The sequence below is a fragment of the Cydia fagiglandana genome, chromosome 15 (assembly GCF_963556715.1).
Source record: "Cydia fagiglandana chromosome 15, ilCydFagi1.1, whole genome shotgun sequence".
Taxonomy (NCBI): Eukaryota; Metazoa; Arthropoda; class Insecta; order Lepidoptera; family Tortricidae; genus Cydia; species Cydia fagiglandana.
Window position 1 is genome coordinate 17284833 of NC_085946.1, and position 17846 is coordinate 17302678.

The 17846-nt window shown below is 37.3% G+C and overlaps 3 protein-coding genes across 3 annotated transcripts; 2 read left to right on the forward strand and 1 right to left on the reverse strand.

Moving 5' to 3' along the window:
- Nucleotides 1-128: 128 nt before the first annotated feature.
- On the forward strand, nt 129-1877 carry LOC134671544 (uncharacterized). Its single transcript, XM_063529403.1, has one exon. The coding sequence runs from the start codon at nt 156-158 to the stop codon at nt 1875-1877; it is 1722 nt and encodes a 573-aa protein (XP_063385473.1). The 5' UTR covers nt 129-155.
- Nucleotides 1878-2072: 195 nt separating this feature from the next.
- Nucleotides 2073-4925, reverse strand: LOC134671454 (inhibitor of nuclear factor kappa-B kinase subunit beta). The gene has a single exon (XM_063529313.1). It carries the CDS (start codon nt 4763-4765, stop codon nt 2441-2443), a length of 2325 nt encoding a protein of 774 aa, XP_063385383.1. The 5' UTR covers nt 4766-4925; the 3' UTR covers nt 2073-2440.
- Nucleotides 4926-5559: 634 nt separating this feature from the next.
- Nucleotides 5560-15477, forward strand: LOC134671478 (gastrula zinc finger protein XlCGF57.1-like). Its single transcript, XM_063529344.1, has 6 exons — nt 5560-5843; nt 5925-6720; nt 8286-8468; nt 9586-9739; nt 10688-10834; nt 14986-15477. Exons 1-6 carry the CDS (start codon nt 5706-5708, stop codon nt 15221-15223), a joined length of 1656 nt encoding a protein of 551 aa, XP_063385414.1. The 5' UTR covers nt 5560-5705; the 3' UTR covers nt 15224-15477.
- Nucleotides 15478-17846: the final 2369 nt, after the last annotated feature.

Genomic DNA, 17846 nt, shown 5'->3' on the forward strand with positions numbered 1-17846 from the left:
TTTTTATTGGCTGATTGCGAGGAAGCCCAATACAAGAAATCAAATTAAAAAAAAATTGTAGGTACGTTGATAAAAATTAAAAGCCTTAACGAAATTAGTAACTGATAAAGTGATAAAATATAAATAAAATAATTTCTTACGCGAATATCACAGCAATGGAAGCAGGTTGTCAATTGTTGCTATATTTAGACAAAAGGCGCTTATTGCTATATATGAAGGAAGAATGTGAAAACTTTTTGCAAAAGTTGAATGACAAGTCTGCCCGTTTCCCGCCATTTCGGTACCTACTTGAGATTGACGTTATGGATGTTATTGATTTGGTTCCCGATGTCGGAAATCTTCTTTTGAAAGAACCGTTGAAATTACAGCACAAATTCAATGAAATTCTATTTGCTTGTCTGCAAAATGTCAATAATTACACTCATGGTATAGAATGTCCTCAAGTTGCGGTTACTTTGAGGTTGAAAAGCGTACCTTCTGTTTTATTACGCACTAATTCGCGGAATTTCTCAGGGTTAGTGCATTTCCGAGGGCTTCTTCTAGCTATTTCGAAACCTGCAAGCTATGCCTACCATACAGTTTGGTCTTGCCCCGAAGAGTGTGAAGGGAGCGAGGTAATTTTACAATACATACCGAAAGTACCGCCAAAATGCTACGTCTGCAAAAGTGTTCTCTTCGAAAACAGCGGTTTGAAGCGATGCGGCGAAAAGGTGACTGCTACCTTTCTGTTAAAAGGACAAATGCTTACAAAACAGTTTTTGATCCTAGACGATTTGATCCCTAAACTAAAACTAGGATCAATTTACGATATTTATGGAGTAATACTGAAAAAGATTACATCAATCTGGTCAATAGAGGAAGTTCTGCCTTTCGCAGCTCCGGTGACTAGCCCGATACCTTCAGACATCGCGAAATTGTACAGGTCTTGTAATGGGATACCGTGGTCGTTCATATACTGCCTCGCCTCAAGTTTGGGGCTGAATGTTTGTCCTTTGAACACATTCATGGAGCTAAAGATCAACCTTCTGCTAAGCCTGGCCAGTGTGAAAGCGAACGCGTTGAACTCTTCTAAGATTATTCACGTTCTCGTCGCAAATTTCGATACCAGATACGTTGGAGAAATCATGACGCATGCTGCAAAACTTGCTGATCGATCAGTCTTCTTAGGGACATCTAACACAACTGTCTCAACTGCTCTGATAGCAAGCTCTGGAGGAGTCTGTGTAATGCCTTTACCGCTACACTCATACAATCAAAAGCAGACTTCTGCTATTTTAACTGCAATCGAGAGCGGAGAGATTTCAACTGAAACCTGCAAAACAGACATACGAAGCGCAATATGGGCGCAGGGAATGGATTTCAAGAAGATTATACTCTTCAATGTAGCGAACGTTTTCGGGACGGTTTGCCGAGGCGATTTAGGACAATACACTGATGAAGTTGTAGACATGATGCTGCAAAGGGCTGTAGAGCCGGAAGAAATTAGCGAGGAGGAAATCAAAGCCCATAAAGACTTAGCGTCATATTTGGATATGGTAGCAGGTGTGAAAGTGAGTCTGGATGACCACACTGAGAGGCTCTTAAGGAACTACATGCTTGCTGCTCGTAGAGAGATGCCTAAAGGAGTTTCAGTTGGGAATATGGGAGCTTTAGTTCTGACATGTCTAACATCGGCCAGGTTATGTGGAAGAGCTGTAGCCAATATGAATGATGCAGTATTTGCTATCTGGCTTCACATCAGTGGCAGCCCCGAGCCAAGGATCGCACCAGACGAGTATTTACGACCTCCTTCGGATGTGAAGAGATTGACAAAAACAATAGACGGCTTTAAGAATTGGTTGGAGCAGTTTACATGTAGCATGATGGAGATTTTGTAACATTTTCCTTGTCTGTCAAGGGCGTCAAGTCAAGACTGTATAATTTAATTGTTTTTATTGTTTAGATTATTACTTTAGGTATGAATGTTCCATTGTACCTTCTGTTTCCTGTTAACGGTAGTATAAATTCTTATAATTAAAATAAATGGATATTTTAGTAATAAATATTGTATATTAATTTCTACAGCAGCACCAATCAAAGTTTAACATTGGTAAAATACAAATAAATTCAAAATACAAAGACATTTAGTTGGCACACTTGATAAGAAACACTTTCATTTATTTAGAGCACTAGAATAGCACCTGTTGTTCAGTAATAGGTACCTAATTACCTATAGTTAGAATAGATAAATAGACAATTATTTGAAGTAACAAAATCAACTACAGTAGGTACTATAACTAACTTTAATTACATTTATAGCAGGTATTTAATTAACTGCAGACATTATTGCACATAACACATAGGTATATTCTTTACAAAGTAGAAATAAAATTAACTTTTTTACGATTCAGATTTATATTAAATTTCTCTTCTTCTGTATACATTTACTAACTCTACATTTTTATTCCGCTAAGAAACTGTAATCAAAGCTGGACTTTTTCATCAATTCTTTATGCTTGTTTAACTGCTCAGTCAAATATGAATGATTTTTCCTTAGCTTCACACTTTCTTCAATAAGTGATTTCAGTTTTTCATCGTCTTGTATTTTTGGTACTTGGATACAATGGTTAGATACGGGCTCACCAATTTTGAAATCTCTCTTTTGGAATGATACCACACTATAGGGCAAATTAGCTATATCATCCGCATCACTGCTCAGAAGACTTATGGTGTTCCACATACAATTGGTCAACTCATCTATTGCTGTTGCCAAGTCTAGATTTAGTTTGTCTGTGGTATCAGCAGCATTAGAAATGATATCAGCAATCTTTACAAGCTCTGTGTTCAGATCTATGAGCTTTAACACAAATGGTTGATGGCGCATTTCATGTAAGATTTTACATCTAAGTTTCAAGCATTCATAGGAAAGCTTTATGATATCAGTACACTGTTTTTCTTTACATCTTTGGTCAGTGAAGAATTCACTCTTTTTGAAGTGGAGATATGTTTTCAAAGTGTCAATGAGAATTGGTTGAAAGTTGTTTTTGGAAACAAAGTTGTTGATGTCTGTGGTTAGGACTTCGTTGCTGCGTCTTGTTGCAGATTGTAGTCTTACAGAGAGCTGATTCCATGCTAGTTGCAATTTGGTTATTTTTTCAGACCGGTCATCAACATCTTTAAATATCTTGTCAAAGCCACCCAGGTAATTGACACCAGTACCAGTTTCTCTGAGCCGCTCAATATGCATTTTACCAGTCTCTGTCATTTTTGTAACAACTTCCAACTTGTCTGCTAACTTTCCTATACATTTGTCAACTTTATTATGGTTCAAAAGCAGCAGTTTGCTGCCATGTTTAAAGGATTCTGCCCGTACAAATAGTCCGTTTACTAAAGATTCATACATTTCCACTTGAGACATTACGAAATATACACTATTCCTGTACAAATTCTGGCTGTTCTTAAAATTATACATTGCCTTTTGATTTTCTTTAAGAGACCTTTGTACAGTTTTAGGCACTACTGGTTCAATGACATCTTTTATCATGATAGTTTTATCATACAGGTAGATCATGTTATTACATGAATCATTCCAATAATTAACAACTAATTCATCATCCCCAAGTTCAAGAAAACTTTTAGGGGAGATCAAGATTTGGTTTTCTTTAGAAACTTTAGTATCACTTTCCAGGTATTTTTTCAATGTTGATATGTTGGTTTTGTCATCAATTTCATAGGCATGTTGTGAGATAGTAGACACTGAAAATACCTTTATTATATTTTTAGACAGAATTTCTTGTAACAGATCAAATATCACAATTTTACTGCCTGCCGTTGCTTGTTCAGCGGGGATGTTAAATGTTACTTTTGACGGGGTATCTCTTCCTCTCAACCTTGGCTCCCACTCTAAAGCAATTCTCAACCACTTTTCTAGCAGAGCTTTAAAGGGTTTTGATATAAAATTTTCAGGAAATAATTCATTTGAATATTCAATGTCTCCATGGTATGTTTCATACACACTTATGTTGTCATGTGCCTTCTTTTTGACATGTGGTATCCATTGTACAGGTGCCAAGTATGGTAGAAAAGGTCTTATACCACAAATCACTTCAAACGCAATTAAACCCATGGACCAGAAATCAACAGAGTTGCTGTATGTTTTGCTGGAGAATAATTCCGGAGCTAGGTATTGTAAGGTGCCAACAAAACTAGCACACACCGAGTTTGAGTCTATTTCTTTAGCATATCCAAGATCAATAAGTTTGTAGACTACTTTCTTTTGAGCTTGAGGGCCTATGTTTTGCTTCCCTGGACTGTCAATGATTTGCATAACAATGTTCTCAGGTTTCAAGTCTCGATGCGTGATCTTATTGCCGTGAAGAAACTGCATGGCATTCCTGATGTCGCTGAGTATTTGTCTCACTTGTACCTCCTTCAGGCCAGAACAGAACTCCGCTTTATTAAGGAGCTGGCGCAAGTCACCGCCACTGCAATACTCCATGCACAGGATGGGCAGTCGCGAAGGATTCATTCGTTCCAAGCCGCTGACAAATTCTGGCGGTAATTCTTTCGTACTCACAATATTCGCGTTGTCCGATTTCTGCAACATTTCCACCTCCTTGGTCCATCGCTCCCTGTGCTTCTCGGTAAGTTCGTCGCTCCATTTGCAAGTTTTTATGGCCAGCTTTTCGTCAGTTCTGTTGTGCCTCCAAAGGACAACTACACCAAAACTTCCGGATCCTAAAACCCGGTCCTTTGTCCAATCACCAATGAAAACTAGATCGTTCATTTTCACTTACACGAGATATAAGGAAGTACACGAAACTAGAACACAAGTAGCATGCTGTTTCCTATAAAAATAGGTCTTCACCGCTTTTAAAGTGCAAAAATAACTCTGGTATCATCAAAAACTGATAAACTTTACGAATACGATTTAGACAAGATACTTTATAGGAGACTAACAAGGCTCAATGTTTATAGATGTTATGTTTATTAAAATTTATCTAGGCTAAGATGCAAAGAAAGAACAAACTTTCCAAGCTTGGACCAATTTAGTAATGAAGCATAGTAAATTACACTCAATAAACAAAATAATTAAATTTCCTATGACTAACTTTGCGCAATTGCAAATCTTGCACTATAAAACACCTTAATGACATTGATGTCACAAAAATAAACTTCTCGAAACAAACTTGTTTTTTCACTTCTTTCAAATACGTCAGCCAGCTGATGATCACGCTTGGAAGGGAATTCAGGCAAATTTAGACCTTAATCTCACCGGATTCTCAGAAAATGACTGTTTTTTAACCGCATACTTGATATTGTTTAAATTGTGCATTTCTGCTTACGCAGTTTCTTTTGACATACAAAACAATTAGCTTATGAAAAAATCATTATTATTTTGAAAAAGAAAACAATTTAATATAAAATCTAAGAATTATTTTGAATAACATTTAATATTACATTAGTTTAGGGCTATACCATCATGATATCATCAAACGTGTGACCAAAAAGCAGAATAATTTAGGATCGCTTCCGCATTACTATAATACCAAAAAAGAAAAAAGAAAATTTTCTCTCTATCCAACATTGTTTGATGACGAGAAAACATTTCATGTTTTCATTTTGCTTCTTTTTAATGGACTAATTTAATTAAAATGTAAATGAATTCTGTGCGTGGCATTTCGATGTGATATTTTGAGTGACTAGTCCGTCGTATTTACCTAAAAATGCTCAACCTAGAGAAAACTTGTCGAACGTGCATGAAAAGCTGTGAAATATTAATAGACCTCAATGAGCCTTTGAAGTCGGAAAATGAGAAATGTCCTACGCTGTCCGAGATTTTGGAAGTCTGTACGGCTGCGCAGGTAATATTAGCTTCGTCAGCAATGTTTAACATTAATGTTTGATCATTATGTAAGATACTAATTAAAAAGTTATTATTACAGGTATCTAAAGAGGACGGGTTTCCGCAAAAATTATGCGAGGAATGTGTCAAAGCACTTCAGTTTACCTACGCCTTTCGAATGCAAGTGCTTAACTCCTATGAAGAGTTCAGGAAAATAATTGAGGCGCAAACAAATGTAAAAAATGAGGGAATTGAGGTAGAACTCAAGACCGAAAACCAATTCGATTATGATTTCTGTTACGACGATTTTGTACTCGACGACTTTCCCAAACATGAGACTGAAGATAAAACTTACGAGTGCAGCATATGCAACAAGCAATATACTAATGAAAAAAGGTTTATTAACCATTTAAAAACACATAGAGAACCCGATTTGCCTTGTCCGGTTTGTACTAAAACTTTTCATAAGCAATCTTCCCTGAACCGCCATTTAGCACAACACTGCAAGTGTAATATATGCCTTAATTACTTTGAAACGGAAAAGTTACTATTAGAACATATGACCGAGCATGTAGACATTGAGATTAAGACTGAACAAGTAGATCTGTACAAATGTTCCGAATGTGATGTAGTGTATACTAAACAGAGATCATTAGCCATGCATATGAAAAAGCATAAAGGCAAGGGAAAAAAGGAGAAAAATTTCTACTGTGATGTTTGCGGAAAGCAGTTTGGCTTGAAAACTTTGCTTCGGAGACATATGAAGTTGCATAGTGAAGAACGTCCATATCAATGCCTCAAGTGTAACAAGAGTTACTCGAGGCATGATCAGTATACTGAGCATATGAATAGACATAATGGTGTCAAACCTAATGTGTGTCCACATTGTAGTAAAGGTATTTTGTTCATTTAATTCTGTTTGGTCAGTAAAAGTATCTGTCTATTAGGTACAATTCATCAAATGGTAAACGCACCTTTTACAATTTACCAAAACAAAGTTTACCATTTTTATCAAAAAATTTTGTAATTATTTGTAACTTGATGAATGGCAAAAAATAACTAAAATCTATTGTATATGTCGGCGGCCGATCTTAAGATCAGGCAGATCGTAATATTCCTGTGTATTGTTTTGAAGATAGTCTCATTAAACCAATATATAGGTTCGTTAGATTGCTTCAGATGCTCGAGGGGCAAACTGCCCAGAAATAGGATTGGGACTCAGGGATTGAGTCAAATTTTCATGTTTCACAATATGCCTAGGAATTTCATGATATGCCTGATCTTACGATTGACATATATACTGGGACTTACTGTAAATACAGTGAAACCTGGTTAATTGGCACCTGGATAAATGGAAAACCTCAATAATTGCAACCAAAAGTCCAGTCCCGGTCCCTTGAGACCAAAAGGCCTCTATAATTGAAATTTTGGAACCTCTATAATTGCAATTTAGATTTTAGTGCTTTTCGTAATTTTGCCTCTATAATTGACCACATCGCAACTTAAGACCTCTATAATTGACACTGTGCTAAAAAAATCCGTTATTTTTGCTCTTGTTTTTACCTCTATTATTGAAACGAGTCTTGCTTATTACCTCTGTAATTGAAATAATGTAGTTGTATACAGCAGAAACAATATTTTAATAGCAATGATCATTTTATTTATATCTCCATCCAGAATTTAATTTATTTATTGGGTATCTATCACAGCCTGTAGTAGGTAAAATAGTTTTGGTCAATAAAAAACAAAGTATGCTTTTTACATTCTAATAAAACTTTTTCTACAATTCAAGGGAATTTTTTAAACCCAAATGATAAGAAAATAAAGTGGTAAATAATGTAGTGTAAAAGTGCAAGTATAGACGGAAGCAATATATAGAATGTAAGCGTGTAAATCTACTTAAAATGGTTATTTGCACCTGCATAAAATGGTTATTTGCACCTGCATAAAAGAAATTTGTCAGAACGCAACCTCTATTAATGAAAACCTCTATAATTGACACAACGATTTTTTGAACCTCGTTAATTGACACGACCTGCTTAAATGAAAAACCTGGTTAATTGACAAAAATTGGCCGGTCCCTTGAGATTGCAATTATCCAGGTTCCACTGTAACTGAAAAAAAATCGCTGTGTGTGTGTTATGTTTAGTTGCCTAATTCAAGGAAGGTGAAAAATCCAACAAAAGCCTAGATGTAAATGTAGTATAGGGTGCAGTCCATGACAGGTCTACAGTATTTTGGCAACCTCGGCAGATAAAATTCAATAAAACCCTATTGCTGGCGTGCTTTCCTAAAGCTTTAATTTTACATGTATGTTAGTCTTTAAAGTATGTTTAATATGGGCCTGGCCTTGTTGTCAAAATCAATATGAATGTAATTTTTTTCAGTTCATTGTGAGATTGTCACAAATATAATTTCAAAATCTATGCCCATGTTTTTGAAAATCTCTCCTCCTTTTCAGCGTTCAGCCAGCTCTGCAGCCTTAAAGACCACATCCGTACGCACACCGGTGAGACTCCGTATCTCTGCTCCCAGTGCGGCAAGGGCTTCAATAACAGTTCTAACCTGCGGCAACACATGATGAGGCATACTGGGCTTAAGCCCTTCGCGTGTAACCTGTGCCCAAAGAGGTTTTCAACTAAAGGTGAGTTGTAATAACAGAACCGTGAGACACAGACATATTAGATATATTAAGGGCCCCCCCCACATCTGGCGTCTTTCGAGCGTCGGCGTATGTCGGCGTCGGTCCAACGCTATGGAAAATGACGTCGCTGCGCAGTTGCGTCGACGCTGCGTCGACGTTGCGTCGACGTCGGCCATAGAATTGTAGACGCCGACGCTCGAAAGACGCCAGATGTGGGGGGGGGCCTAAGAACGGGTCACTCACGGTCACTCGCGTATGCTAAAAATTTATTGCACTAATATGGCCTACTACTCGGTAAATGAGTTCCTGGAGAATTAATGTTTAGAATAGATAATTTTGTATAATTGTATTGTAATTTGTAATTTGAATGCGTCCCCCAGACTGGCCCACGCTGGCCCAATATGTACAGGGGCCTTTAGGTATGTTTCCACTCACTAGATGGCGCTGTTTTACATGTACATTTGCAATTTGCAGGTCAAATGACGTGTCATATCGGCACGCACACCTGGGGTGGAATACCACCCTTATATATAGTGATCCAAAAGACTCGGGCCCTGTTAGCTCTTTTTAGGGTTCCGTACCCAAAGGGTAAAACGGGACCCTATTACTAAGACTTCGCTGTCCGTCCGTCCGTCCGTCCGTCCGTCCGTCTGTCACCAGGCTGTATCTCACGAACCGTGATAGCTAGACAGTAGAAATTTTCACAGATGATGTATTTCTGTTGCCGCTACAACAACAAATACTAAAAACAGAATAAAATAAAGATTTAAATGGAGCTCCCATACAACAAACGTGATTTTTGACCAAAGTTAAGCAACGTCGGGAGTGGTCAGTACTTGGATGGGTGACCGTTTTTTTTGTTTTTTTGCATTATGGTACGGAACCCTTCGTGCGCGAGTCCGACTCGCACTTGCCCGGTTTTTTTAGGGATCGCCTCATCTCTTGACGCCTAAAAGTCTAAGCCTTTTCCATTTAATTAGTAAAATAGGGTTTTAGCCTTTTAGGCGTCAAGAGATGAGGCGAGACATAAAAAAAGAGCTAACAGGCCTTTTGGATCACTACTTAGATATGTTTCCACTCACTAGATGGCGCTACTTGTATATTTGCAATTTTGCAGGTCAAATGACGTGTCACATCGGAACGCACACCGGGGTCCATCCATACAAATGCGACGAGTGTGGCGCCTCCTTCACCAAACCCAACTCGCTGAAGAAACACAAGCTGATACACCTGGGCATCAAACCCTTCGCCTGCGATACCTGCAACATGCGGTACGTGTAACCAGAGTAATTTATTGTAAGAGTTTGTAAATAATAAATAAATAAAAAGTCATTTATTGTCGCAAACAAAACTTCAGCAACAAATCGAACAAAGAGAAAACAAAAAAAAGGTATAATGAGAAAATCGTGCTTCGAATTTCACAAGTTTGTAAGGTAGAAGTACTGGTGCTCGACGCTGCACTAGTATTCGACATGGGCACTTTATGTCAAAGTAATATAGGTTAAATTTGAACGGCAAAGATTTTTCTGTATTCAAATTTAGTCCTTGTTACTTTGACATAAATGCCCATATCGAATAATAGTGCAGCGTCGAGCACTAGTACTTCTACCTTATGTATAAATAAGGGATTCGTAACTTCTGGCCCCAATTTCACATCGGTGACAGGTGCGACGAATTGTAAAATCACTATTGCTGACGTCACAGGCATCCATGGGCTACGATTACCACTTACCATCGGGCGGGCCGTATTCCTCTTTGCCACCATCATTGTATTATTTAAAAAAACTTTATTATATCGGAAAAAAACAGATATTTCTCCTGCGAAGTTTCTGACAATTGTCAAAGATTTAGAAGAATTGTAGGTAATTCTTGACAGGTAATGAGTTATATGTCGGAATTTCGTGACAATTGTAGTGTTTCTTGTGGCAATTGTCATAAACTTAGCAAGAGAAATATCTGTTTTTTTCCGATATCATAAAGTTTTTTTTAATAATACAATGATGGTGGCAAACAGGAATACGGCCCGCCCGATGGTAAGCGGTAACCGTAGCCCATGGATGCCTGTGACGTCAGCAACAGTGATTTTACAATTCGTCGCACCTGTCACGTTGGTGAAACAGGGGCCTGATCGTCAATATAGCTGAAGTCTGCATATCTCAGTCAGTGATGTTGCTAGATAACTTCACTGCGAACAAAATAAATAAATTATATGTTTTCAGATTCTCGTGCAAAGACCACCTCAAACGCCACTACCGCATTCACACCGGCGAGAAACCTTACAAGTGCAAGTACTGTGAGCGAGCGTTCACGCAGAGCAACGACCTGGCCAAACACACTCGTATGCATGTCGGACAGAACATTTACCAGTAAGTAACAATGTTGGACTTAGAAGACTGCCTTGAGGTACTCCATTAGCAAGTACAGTCAGCAGCAGAAGTCGCTATACACTCCAGGTGCTCAAAGAGAGGTCAACGTTTAAACTGTCAAAAAGTTGTTGACTGTCATGGTAGCATTTACTTGTGAGCGCTCAACATGTCACAAATATCTTAACAGTCGCTATTCATTAATTTCTACACTTACAACAAATCATTGATACCTTAGCTGTCAAAAAACTACTGGTATCTAAGCGGTCAACGTGTCAAATATATCTGAACAATATGGAAAAATAGGCGTTTAAAGCATACATGTATGGTCGTACATTGAATGAATAATAGCGATGCTAATTTCAGGTAAAGCGTTTTGACAATCATCGAAAGCAGTACAGTCTTGTCATCACATACATCTATCTCAGGTTTTGCTCTTCAACCTTTGACAGGGGCCTGTCAGTCAACTTACTGCAAACTATTTCTTATAAATAATAGAATCATCAAAACGAATGAGTGACACATAGCGAAAGCTAACTGAAGCCGAATTTAGAACCAATTGTCAAGGCACGTTGTGGTCTTGTTACTAAGGCGTTTGCTTTTCAAAGCAGAGACCGCGGGTTCAAATCTCAGTCGGATGCACCTAGAGATTACAGCTTTTTTTTGGGTTTCATTTCTATTATTAATTTGTGGTTTTATATTAATTTTGTGGTTTTATATTATATGTTTTTTGAAGATAAGTCACATGTAGCGTATGTACGACTTTCTAACAAGACGTTGTAGGTTTGAACCCGCAGTGGGCGTTCCTTAGATTACTCCTGTGTGGAATGCCATTTGATATTTACTACTAGGTTATACTAACAATAAGTTCAAAGATATACCGTATGTATCAGAACGAAAGGCCAAGAAAGAGACCCATTAATGTTCAGGTCATACTGAGCAACTTTTAGTATGGGACCAACCCCGAAAACGAGGAAAAATTATTGGAAGTTTCATACATTTTGCTGGTCTGATGTTGAAATTTTCTATGGGAGAGTAAATTTTTTTCCGGGGTTTCGGGGTTGGTCCCATAGTAAAAGCTGCTCAGTATGACCTAAACATTAATGGGTCTCTTTCTTGGCCTTTCGTTCTGATACATATTGTATATAACTCCGTATAGGTACTCTATCCTCTCTGCTAAGTTGTAAAAACAAAATTCGTCATTCCTATGGTCAACAGTTAGCATATTACGTAGGTATATGCATGGCAGTGATGGTTTTATCGCATAGGTACATCTGTAGAAGAGGAGGCACCGTTCTTCCGGATCATGAGTCCAACCAACAAAATAAAGAGAGGAGTCATAGTTGCTTAACACCTTTACTGCCCGTGCTCCTCACGTGGGGCCACGGCTAGCCTCTATTACAAAGCCATATTAAGGTTTACATGTCAGATTGGGACAGTGAACGTGTTAAGTTTCAATTCTATTATTTTATTTTTGATCGATTCGGAGTATCGTATTTTAGTACTATATAGTATATTTTAGTAAAATAAGCGGGCTAAATAAATATATTAACATATAATAAGCTCTACGGTTTGGAAGAACGGCCGCCTATGACAGTTAAAATAAAAAACCGATCATACTCGTAGAACCCCAAGAGAATATAACCACTACGTTTTAGTAGAACCTACTTAGTTATTGTCTAAGTTTGACACTTGACGAAAAAATACTTCTTTAAGAAAGAAGGTGTCAATTCGTAGCTGCTACAGTATTTTTTAAAAGTTAAACAGATAAAATGTTGATGCTTAGTTACCATTGAAATAACAACTGCTTAGCAACTAGTGGCACCCTGGCTGCTGACGTACGTGATTGGCAGTGCGTGTAGGTATTAATAACAGCAGCTTGAATTTGAGTGCTCAGTTACCACTGACTTTCTAACCGTTATTGTCATTGTGATTAAATAAGGGTGTATGTGTTAAAGAAAAACTCAGAAGTTAAGATATATGTGACGAACTGAAAGCCTACGCTAAAATGACAACTTAGATGTCCTTATTTTTGTGACGATTGAAGTGTATATGTTTTCTTGGACACCTTGCACGCTCAGGTATATCTGCTGCTGACTGTACAAACAATATTGGACCATGAACAGTGCCTTAAAGGGTGTTTCATTTTTCCGAATTTTCGATTTTCACCTGACTTTGCTCGAATTCTTGTTCTAACTGATAAAAAAATATTATACGTTAAAAAAAATGAAAATCGGTCAACATTTAGAGGTTGAATTAGAATCAACAAAGATTTTTCAAATAACCATCGACTCTACATCGGAGGGTAGAAAATGGTCTAAGCGGCTACCGTCAAAGCGGAGAGTAGTGTGATACTGAACCTTCTACATATAAATAAATTTTAAAATTAGTAGTAAATTTGGATTTTGATTACTCCATAAATGTTCTAATTAAGATTTGTCAGTTTTTCCACCTGTTTCCAAAGGAAAAGTGCTTTTATCGTGTTTTAGACGCAAAATTCAGTTTTCTCATTTGATTTCAGTATCAGATCAGTATATTTTGTCATTTTCGAACATAGTTCATTTTTACGCAATGTACCTTTTCAACTTTTGAAAATTGAAATAGATAGTTTTTAGTGTGGGGAGACTCCATTGGTGAGCAAAGTCAGGAAAAATATCACAACTTTTTCTCCATACAAAAGTGAATCACCCTCTTAAGGTACTCCACATCAACACTAACGTTAGACCTTACAAGTGCAAGTACAGTTGAGCACGCAGAGCAATGGCATGGCCAAACACTCGTATGCATGTTGGACAGAACATTTACCAGTAAGTAAAGCCTGACAACAGTTTATTTAACCCTGAGATAGTGTCGCTGCAAACAGCTTACGTATGGCAATAATGTGCGTACGTCATGTATAGTTGGGGTAGTGGGCATTGGCTTCATGTTGATACTCGTATAATGTCAGAAACATTGCTTACAGAGAATTCGGTTCTTTCAATTTGCCTATTCGTCAAAATCTGATTCTAAATATTCAATATTCATATATGCTTCGTGTTCTGACTCTGACGAAGTCTGATTTTGTGTCGCTTTCAGGACCACTAACCTCGATTATAAAACGTTCAGTCTCCAATTCGATTATAGGACCTTTATTCCTATAATTGTCTTCAATTTTTTAAACATGGTCACAGCAATTGCTCCAATTTTCTTAAGTTACTTCCTATACGATACGATAACCAGTTCAATACATCCACACTATAAAAGTATAAAACGTCAATACCGGTCATATCAACAACCAACTTTAAAACATTGTTTATTGGAATGCTATGTAATCCTTCGTCTTTTTGAAGCTGTAAGTATTTGATTGCATTCACTACAATTTTTTTCGCATCTTTGGAATATTTTTTTGCCATTTTTGTAATAAAACGGTTTATATTTGAATATAGTCGTATATACATATTTTCTATTTGTTTACATCGGTGACATTCGATGACATCCAACGTTCGTTGTCAAAGAGTACTTGTTGCCAGTAAAAGAAATTAGTACCATTGAAAATCCGCAAAATGGCGAGGGTCAAATAAACTGATGTCAGGCTTTAACAATGTTGGACTTAAAAGACTGCCTTGAGGTACTCCATTGTAAGTAGATTATTAAGTTGGAGGTTACAAACGATGTTGAATGCTTTTTTGAGGTTCACAAATACAATACATTTTTACAAGCTTTTATCTAGTTTCACCTGACCGTTGTCTGTCTGTCTGTCTGTCTGTCTGTCTGTCTGTCTGTAATCAAATCTTGCAAGTTAAATTTGATCCACTTCCCGGTTTCCGATTGAGCTGAAATTTTGCATACATACGTAAGTCGGGTGACAATGCAATATTATGGTGTCATCGAGCTGATCTGATGATGGAGACCGGAGGTAGCCATAGGAACTACGTGATAAAAAAACGAAACCTAATTGTGTTTGGGGTTCTTAGAATTGTCTCGATGAGTATTAGTTGCCTGTGGAAAAAAAAGTACAGTCAGCGATCAAAGCTTGTACCAAAAATGAATTTTTTGCCAAAAACTTATTATATAATCTAGATTAGGATTACGACCTAAATTCTGTATACTTAATTATGAAATACGACTATAAACTAAGTTGAACACAAGAAACTAAATATATTTTTATCCTACAGATGCACTCAATGCGACATGCGCTTCCGTCTCCTCAGCGAGCTGAAACAGCACTACCCCTCGCACTACATCCCCAACGGGGAACCCCTCCCCCTACCCCTACCCAAGGAGTCCCTAGACGTACTCAAACCGTGCGAGGAAAACAAGGAAGGCACTATCACTATCACCTTCAGCAGCAACGGGATGGACAAGGACGGGTTGCATGGGAACATTACTATTGACATTACACCGCAAAATTAGAGTAGAATTTTAACAAATGTGGCGTCCCATGCCTAAAGGGTCCTTATGCTTCATGTGCATAAGGAGCCTACTCAGATGGAAAGCCACAAATTTGGAGAACCCCTCTCTGTTTTCCATATTGCACTCACTCATATCATGAAATAAAATCGGCCAAGTGCGAGTCGGATTCGCGCACGTAGGGTTCCGTACCATTACGCAAAAAACAGCAATAAAATCACGTTTGTTGGGAGCCCCACTTAAATATTTATTATTTTCTGTTTTTTAGTATTTGTTATACCGGCAACAGAAATACGTCATCTGTGAAAATTTCAGCAGCCTAGCTATAACGGTTCATGAGATACATACATCCTGGTGACAGACAGACGGACAGCGGAGTCTTAGTAATTGGGTCCCGTTTTGTCCCTTTGGGTACGGAACCCTAAATAACATTCCCTTTAATATGTCATTATACCAACGCCATAATTGGCAGTGATTTTGAAGAGTTAATTATTGGGCGATTCTAAAATTGTAACGAAACTAAAACAACGGAAACCGTAGTATTGTTGCGGTTGGTCCAAACCCATCCAATTTCTTATTTATCCAATGTAATTTCGTCTCACTCTCTCATTAAGCAAAATGTGAGATGCAATACACATCGGACAAAGAAATTGGATAGGTGGAATACCACCCTGGTATCTTCTTGGGTCGTCCCATTCGTTTTTCGTCAAGTTCTTAAATTAGTCCTATTCCGTTTTCGTCACCCATTCTACATTTGTCACAATCGTCGGTGGCTTTCAATGTAGAATGAGTGACGAAAGTAGAATAGGACTAATTTAAGAACTTGACGAAAAACGAATGGGACGACCCAAGACGATACCACCACCCTAACAACGAGCTTAGTCCATTACCATAAGTTTGCAAATCACAAAAAAAGCAAAATCTGTGGTTATTATGACTATGTATCATAATTAGTAAGTTAAATACTGCCTTCATATAGGGTATATCGTCAATTACTGGCCACCGGCTAATAACTGGCCACCCTAAACTAATAATGATTTTATTCACCTATAAACAGAATTCATTTTAGTACAGTGAAACCTGGATAAGTGAGATCTCAAGGGACGAGCAAATTTGTCTCACTTAAAGAGGTTTTCCACTTACACAGGCTCCCAGTTAGCCAGGTACAAATAATTTTCTGTCTCATTTACAGAGGGTTCCATTAATAGAGGTGAGAATAGAGTATATTTCAGTTATAGAGGTGGTTAATAAGGTATTTAGTAATTATCTTTAAAAATTAATAAGGTAAAATAATCCTTGTCCCTAATTTTTTTTTAAGTCTGTTGAAATATTTATTTGAATTTATTTTGAATGATTCTCCAAAGGATAGATCAGATACATAGTTCAAAATTAAATTAAATTTGATAAGTACGGACTTCATTGCGTATTAGAAATTTAGTAAATAATAAATGAATTTTTTTTTCGTGTTACTTATCAAAATTTCAGCTTTCGTTTCGATAGTTTTAACTACTTACATAAATTAACTAACTAAATCAAACTTGAAGTTGTTTAGACACAATTAGGCAAATGCGGAATTTATGGATAGACTAAGAGTTAGTAAGAATACGGAAATTGTTCAATGAAGTCCAAGTTAGAGAGGTCATAGATTGACGTTATCTCAGATACAGAAGTCAATTCCCTATAAAATTCTAAAAAACGATTAGGAAAATGTAATCTTATAAATATAGTCTCAGTAAAAGAGGTAAAATACACTGTCTGTCTCAATTATAGAGGTAAATGTGACTATAAAATCATAACAACGAATCCCAGTTATAGAGGTTCGTTTTTTCTCAGTAACAGAGGTAATTCAGTGCTAAAGTGTCGGGACCGCACCATGAGTCCCAGCTATAGAGGTTTCTCACTTATCCAGGTCCCACTTAACCAGGTTTCACTGTATAAAGTTTCAATAACTGGCCACCCTTCAACAACTAGCCACATTATACTACAATTATTTCTGTTTATAGGTGAATAGAATTCATTTTTAGTTTAGGGTGGCCAGTTACTAAACAGTGGCAGGCTTGGCTCACTCCGCGATTTCGTCGCTTTGCTACAGGTAGCTACATCCGTTCGAACCCAATTTTGGGGTTTGCCATAAACCGCGGGTGGCGCTGTCGCCACCTAGCGGCCATATCTGTGCTGATCGTAACAGACGCGTTTTGTTAGAGAGTGAGTCTTCTGTACCTAGTACTATTATTTATCCTGTGACAGTGGCCAGTAATTGACCCTAATTACCCTACGGCAGGAATAAAAATGCCTTATAAAAATCTCACCAGACTAAGACATTGGCTTTACTTAGTTAAGTCGGTTTTAAACGATTTTGAAATGTTTTAGTACAAAAGTGTTTTATAAACTTATCTACACGATTTGGTGATAGATTAGGATTTGTTGGACCGTCCTAAGTCTTTAAAATTTATCGCATTTCTTTATACTAGAAAAAAAACTATATTGATGTGGATAGGTATTATATCAAAATTTGCATGCATTGAAGATATTTATTGGTTTTATAATATAGATCCAGATAAAAGAAAATTGGAAAATTGCTCATTTTCAGTATAATTAATATATTTTGCATGAAAACGCTGTAAGC

Excerpts from the sequence above, each read along its gene's own strand:
- LOC134671544 (XM_063529403.1), top strand. The coding sequence starts at position 156 with ATGGAAGCAGGTTGTCAATTGTTGCTATATTTAGACAAAAGGCGCTTA.
- LOC134671454 (XM_063529313.1), bottom strand. The coding sequence starts at position 4,765 with ATGAACGATCTAGTTTTCATTGGTGATTGGACAAAGGACCGGGTTTTA.
- LOC134671478 (XM_063529344.1), top strand. The coding sequence starts at position 5,706 with ATGCTCAACCTAGAGAAAACTTGTCGAACGTGCATGAAAAGCTGTGAA. Across the intron at positions 6,721-8,285 it reads GTGTCCACATTGTAGTAAAG|CGTTCAGCCAGCTCTGCAGC; the intron begins GTATTTTGTTCA and ends CCTCCTTTTCAG. Across the intron at positions 9,740-10,687 it reads TGCGATACCTGCAACATGCG|ATTCTCGTGCAAAGACCACC; the intron begins GTACGTGTAACC and ends ATATGTTTTCAG.